The sequence below is a fragment of the Geospiza fortis genome, unplaced genomic scaffold, assembly GCF_000277835.1.
Source record: "Geospiza fortis unplaced genomic scaffold, GeoFor_1.0 scaffold130, whole genome shotgun sequence".
Classification (NCBI taxonomy): domain Eukaryota; kingdom Metazoa; phylum Chordata; class Aves; order Passeriformes; family Thraupidae; genus Geospiza; species Geospiza fortis.
In genome coordinates this window covers 4,804,582-4,811,281 of record NW_005054300.1, presented here as the reverse complement: position 1 = coordinate 4,811,281, position 6,700 = coordinate 4,804,582, and the positions used below count along the sequence as shown (strand labels likewise).

Below are 6,700 nucleotides of genomic sequence, written 5' to 3'. Positions count from 1 at the left end.
ACGTAACAAACGTACCTGAAATAACAGCTGGCTGGAGAGGACAGGCTTGCCAAGCAGGAATTGTATGCCCTTACCTTGCTTGTTAAAAGAAGTATGTTGGTGTGGCTGTCACAAATGAAGTTTTTTCCATGATTTCAGCAGTAGATACTGTTTGACTGCAGAGGAAGGCTCAAGGTGCTGCAGAGACCTGCTGTTTATCTGCTTGGACAAGGAAAAGCTTGATTCTTCTTTAATGATGTGATTATCAGTGGGATCACCACTTCCAGTATTATTTTTAGATGGTAGCTGTGGTCTGTGCAATTGCTTCTGGAACTGCAACAGAGCAGTTCGCACGCAGGGGTTTGCTAGGTGCAAAGTGAGGTAGGTGATGGTGGCAGACTGATGCAGCAGGCCAAACCATTTAATGCCAATGTAACCAATGCTCCTTGGCATGCTCTGCCCAGAACAACACCTGCAAGCAGAAGGGAGAGACTGTATTTTGTGTGAAGACGCCTTGTCGTGCTGCTTGTTTGCAGCCCTTCTCTGCTGATCCCTCCACCTGGCATCGCCCAAGGCTGGTCCGAACTGGTCAGAGAAAAAAAGGACATGAAAACTGGGTTGTGTAGGAGATTCAGATGCAGTTTTCAGACAGTTCCTTCTCCCTGAGCACTTCTATACTGGCATACTGTAAACCAAATCCAAACACTGACATGCACAGGAAGCTTATGAAGAAGTGACTGAGAGGAGATTCCCAGTGCAGACCTGGAGGACACACAGCTTTGGCCAGCAGCATTTTAAATGGCTTCTTGCTGACAATGGGTTGCAGAGGTGTAGGTGGGTATGGCAAGCAGCTGCCAGGACTGACAAGTTGTTGGGTGCTAGGTTTAGGCAATGAGAGACAACATGGACCTTTCCTTTTTTTGTAAAGGATCAAGACCTTGTGTTCTTGACAGCAGTCTTTAGGACTAGCAAAGGGAAGAGTGAAACTCAAGAAAGGAAAGATCTTAGCAATAAAGAAGAGGATTCTCCCTTCTTTCCTCTTTAATCTTCTCCATTACTATGAGGTGGAAATCTGTTACTTCTAATGGTGATATGTTTTTATTTCATCTCTAGTTTTGGTGTGTGCAAGGCAGTAATAAAATTTCAGAGGCAATTCGAGTGGAGGTCCATGGGGTTTGGTTTTTTGTGTTTGGGTTTGAGGGGTTTTTTGTGTTTTGGTTTGGGGCTTTTTTGTTTGTTTTGTTGCTTGTGGGGATTTATTTTTGAGATCTGGGAGGGAACATGGGAAAAGCACATACTAACCCTCTCTTGGCTCTACTTCAGGCTGAGGGAGCTTGTCAAGATACTGACATTTGTTAAATGTCCTGGAGAAGGGAGAGAGAGTGACTTGAGCAGGAAAATGGATTTTATTAATGAAAGAAGATAGTCCACAAAAGAAGGTGAGCTTTATGTAGTTATCAGTGTCCATCTCCCCATCCATTTTGAAGCTATCGACCAACTTGAATGAAATTTGATAGCAAGATACCTCAAAGATGTGTAAAATTTCAACAGAATTCCTGGAAACAGGTAGGCACAGAGACGCCTTAAAAAACCAAACAAACAGGGGATCATTGAGTGAGAAGCTACACTAGTGAGCTTATTAGCACTGGGAAATTTTTGAGTTGGGTTGACTGACATGATACATACTCTGCCTCTTACCAGACCCTCCGTTGGAGCTCAGAGTTTGTGAGCCTGCAAAGTCAGTCAGCCTTGTGGAAAACATTTATGGGAGGTCAGCTCCAGTGGTTACACAGCTACTTTTATTTTTCATTTTGTCTCCTGCTGGCTAAAGAGCAAATTGAAGGTGAAAAGGTTGATAAGCTGTAGCAACAGCTATGAAGAGTGTGTTTTGCCAGGAATCTCACCAGCCGTGCTGAGCTTTCCCTGTGTAAAAGGTGTCAAGTTTTCCTCTGGAAGCAGGGAAGACACTTGACCATTAATGACTCCCCTACAGACAGTGCAAAGGCTTTTTAGGGAGCAGAACTGATTCACTCTTTTCTCTCATGTCCTGCATGAAGATATGGCCAGCAGGTCAAGTACCATTGTCCACAAGAGACCTTTTTTTTAACTTATTGTGGAATCGGAGCTGATAATTAAGAAAGACAGTCTCAGATAATACTTCCAGTCAAACAATGGTGTAATGGTGGCAGCCACACCAGAGGCCTGATACAGAAAGAGTGCAAAATATGCAAAGTCCTTTTCCTTCTAAGTTCTGTATTCCTTACTATGTGTAATAAGATATTTTATTTGTTTGCACTGTATCAGGAATCACTTGTTTCTTTTAAAAACCTCTTTCTATGTTTGGGATCCTCTTTAAATCCCAGGTGATGGATGACTGCCGGCAGGAACCCACAGGAACTGCATGTCTTCTGTCTCCAGCAGAAGATCAGGCCATGCTGTTGCATAAATTATCCCCTGTGACAGCCATCTCACTGGTGGTGGGCAGAAAACCTGTCCCACAGAGGTAGCAGTCGGTAAAAGCACATTTTAGAGCTGAGCTAAACAAGAATTGGGAGTGACTGGTGTGGAATGAAAGGATTAAATGGGGGCTGAGATCAGAATGAGCCAGGAGGTAAGGGAAGGGCTGGAGGAGGTGGTGGGCACAGTACAGGGGTGTTGTAAACACTGAACAAAACCTTTGAAGAAGGCAGTCTTCAAGAGCATAGCACTGGGCTGACTTCATCCTGGGCTGACTTCACATCCTGTGTATCAATTGTAACTGTAAAATTACCAAACTTGCCTCTCTTCTTGGGGGAAGGAAAGAATTTTCCTCAGTTATGATCTGAAAGACCTTTACTCTGCTTGGAATGCATGTAACTACCTGAATACATGTGAAAGTCATGACTCATGTCTGGGTCTCCTGTGTGATGAATTCCTCTTTTTCTTAGTGGTTGCCTCATTTGTTTGCAGACTGCTTTAACAGTGAATGCTGAAGAGGAAGAGGAGGAGAAGGGTTATGCCTGTGTTGAATTGTCTTCAAATTACCTTGTCATTTTTGACTTCTGTCTTTTTAGAAGATGCAAACCTCACAAACAGCTTGCATTTGACCTTCCAGCCTTCTGTGATCTGCAGCTTAGATAAAACAGGCTTGCAGACATCTGTCATTGCTGACTGTCTCCATTTACTGACACTTAGCACTTGGACTCCAACAGAGCCTATCTTAAATCGCTGTGTCAAAAATAAGAGGTCTTATTTTCCTCTACTTTTTTTCCTAGCTGTATTGTTTTCTTTTTATCTCATTGTTTTGCTCATTTTTCCTACTCATCTCACTAGGAATTTTTGCATCTCACATTCTTGGTTATTAATATCACTCTCATGTTTGTGGCTCTTTGTTTTTACTGACTTTCTTGCTTTTCTGCTCTTTTTATCTCTACTTTCCAGAGTCTGTGTTCATACTAAACCAGTGGTTAGGCTGTCAAAACAAGAGTTAGGAGATTTTTCTCCTCAGACCTATTTTGTGCTCTTAGGCCCATCATTTGACTCCAAAGTCCAAGGATCATCCTGCCAAAGATGAATTCAGGAGCTCTGGAGCAATCATTTTCTCTTCTAAAACCTGCAGTCTGCTTTCTTTAGATGGACTAGCTGGAGAAGCAGTCCTCCTTTATTTTCAGCATGATATATATATATATTGAGAAGTATTGTGCCAGGAAAACTTTAGTTTATGGGCCAGACAAATCTGTTGTTGCCTTGTTTCACCTTTGCTGGCGTGTAACTTCAGGCTGATGTGAAATGTAAGGGCTTGCTGTATTCCTGGTGTGGATGAGGCTCAGACTAATCTCCTTTTTTCACAGCCTTTAACAGAGCAGATAAACTTTGGGCAACACAAAGTGTGACAGTGATGGTTTCTTGTCTGTATTGTGTTATCTAACAGTATATAACCAAAACTCTTCTTTCTCTAATCCTACTCTAAAAGATTTTAGAAGTGCAACCAAAGGATTAAGTACATTCAGTGTGTCCTAATAAAACGGGACTAAATCTGTGTATGCAAGTCAGTGAACAGTTTGCTTCAGCTGGAAAATGTAGGGGTCTTCAGGGGAGGAAAGCAGCACTAGATGAGATGTTTACAGTGACCTGGCTGGATGGTGTGGGCCATCTTGATCTTTTGGAACCAAACAAATGGAGGGTTTATTTGTGTCAATGAAACTGTGTACCTTGCATCAGTGTTATCTGTAGGCTGGCTGAGTGCTGCTGATGTAGCCTTTATCATTACACAGAAAAAGTTAATTTTACAATTCTGGAAACCTTAAGTTCTAGTGGCACTTCACAAGCTGGGACAGACTCTGAAATGAATGACCCTAGATTTTGTTTATTTGTATTCTTTTGCTGAGAGCTCTTACTATCAGTGGCTCTTCTCGCACAGGCACTGCCTGCCAACCATCCTTCTGAAGGCACTTTCCTTCAGGACATGGTGCAAGGTAAAACTTGTTTGTGATTTTAACTAGTGTCTTTAATTAAAGAAATGATCTTTAAACTTACTTCTTTTATCTGGTTCAACCTAATAACCTCTTCATTTACAAGTCTTGCACTGCGTCTGTGTTGATCAGATTTTTCCCTATCCTGGCAGCAGGCATCTTGCATATGCTTGTTATGAGGGCTCTCGAGGGTGAAGTGCCTTGCTAGTTTACTTAACCCAAAAGATAGTGCAACAGTGGGGAAAAAGTAGAAAATTTTTGGGGTTTAGCTTTAGTTTTGGGTTTTTTTAGAGTGAATCTATAAATATCATTAAAAATATTTTTAAACGCCCCAATGTACTCCCTTTGATGAATAAGTAGTTTTCCAAGACTCTTCAGTTGTGATCCTAGCTTACCACATGATATTAAGAAAGTAATTTCACATTTCTCATCTACAATGGGGACATTAAAATGGCAAATGTACTATGAACTGTATTTTTTGTATCAAAATACTAGGGGATTGTGTGGTAATGGCTGTATAAATAGTGTGTAATTTTCCTCTTCAGCTGGATGTCTGGCTAAAAGTCTTCAGGTCTAAATTATTAATTGTTAACTAAGAAGCACTTGGTTTTCTTCTGCGAGGTTTTGGTCCAAAGGTTTTTAATGCCCTCAAGTACTATGGTCAAACTTTACCTAATTGTCAAGATACAGTTTTGTTGTTCTTGGCTTCTTCTGTACTTGAGTGGAGACTGTTCTTCTATTTATGTGGAAAGCATTACTGTAAATAATCAACATGTGAAGATGCATGAGGATTGAGCTTCAGTGTCCCTCACAAATTGCATGTGCTCTGTTTGTGCATGGAAAACTATTCCTTCAAGTGAAAGCTTTTCCTTCTTTGCAGCTAATTGGTTCTGTAGCAAAGTCAAAACATGGAATTTCTTGTATCCTGTTTCCCCTTGGAGACAACAGCACACAGAGATGGAGATTTGGAACCAAAGCAGCAGGTTCAGCGAGCAGAGCAGTGGGAGCTGGCTGAAATGCAAATGCAGAGTCTGAAAAGGGAGTGCAGAACCCAAACTGGCAGCACAAACTGTTTTTACAGCTGCATTTTGACTTCTGGATGCTTAGTACAGGGTAGTCTCTTTTCTAGGCTTTTGAACTGCATACCAAAATCTTCAGATGGCCATGAAGCATGAGAGCCTGCCACGAGAGCATACCTTGGGAGTGAAAGGGAGAGGGAGCCTGGAGCAGGTTGCCAGCAGATCCTGATCCTTGTGGGATGCTCTTGGGCTGGGCAGGCAGAGGAATGATTTCCAATTGCCCATGAGATGTCCTGGACGTCATCATGAAAGCTTGCCTTGCTTTGTTTGGCATCAGGAATTCGACTGCCCAGCTGCTGGGAAGGCTCAGGCATCTGTGTTAAGTTCTTCACAGGATGAGATACCCAACCTTTCTGCAAAGAGTAAGATCATCTGATGGGTCTAAGGGGGACATCTTATATGTGCACACTGAAATGACATCCTTAATTTCCAAACAAGTGTGTGTCTTGCACTCTCACTATTTTACATTTCACCTTTCATTTGGTGATGAATGAGCATTCTGGTTTAACTTTATAGTTCTACACTGCTAACCTGTCTTTTCCCCAAGTGTGTGGGCTTTCCATGGAGCAGAAGTCTTCAGATAATCCTTGTCCTTCCACAAAGAGGGAGCAGGCTATTTCTGCATGGGTGGTGGGTGTTCGTTTTTGCATTTGTTGCTCTCATTAAAGTGAGAGCTTGTTCCCTTTGTGTTAATAACACCTTTGATCCTCTTATATAGAGGGAACACCGGGTGTCCTGCAGAAAAGACCTCTTTAAAGTGCCTTGCAATGTTATGCTTCTACATAATGGTTAACAAAAGTTCATAAATCCATACTGGACTGGAGAACAAGTACAATTCTCTATACTGTATTCTGCAGCGCACACGATTTATTCTCAGCTTGACCCCATGATTGACCTCATGTGGATTTGTGCCCATGTAAGTAGCAGCTAAAATCAGTGGTCTGAGCACTAATCTACAAGTTGCAGACAGTAGGTTATTTAGTGAGAATGTTCCACAAGTCTCTTGCTGCAGCATTTTCATTCAAAAAGGTCACTTCCATGAGTTCGTGCACAGCTGAATTTAATGTTCTTTCTCAGCAAGGCAGGCCATACTGGAGAGTGCATAATTATAATAAATACAACTTTGTTCTCAGCTGAAAAATCCATCTGAAATAAATTTTTCCAGCCCTTCCAAGAAATGCTTTTAGTAAG

The 6,700-nt window shown here is 41.8% G+C and overlaps 1 protein-coding gene across 1 annotated transcript in view; it reads left to right on the top strand.

Moving 5' to 3' along the window:
• The first annotated feature begins 1,376 nt into the window (after nt 1-1,376).
• Nucleotides 1,377-6,700, top strand: part of WBP1L (WW domain binding protein 1 like) — a 52,167-nt gene continuing 46,843 nt past the window's right edge. Inside the window, exon 1 of the mRNA XM_031063754.1 lies at nt 1,377-1,418. Within this exon, the coding sequence (XP_030919614.1) occupies nt 1,392-1,418 (27 nt within the window). The 5' untranslated portion in view covers nt 1,377-1,391. The remainder of the gene's footprint in view (nt 1,419-6,700) is intronic.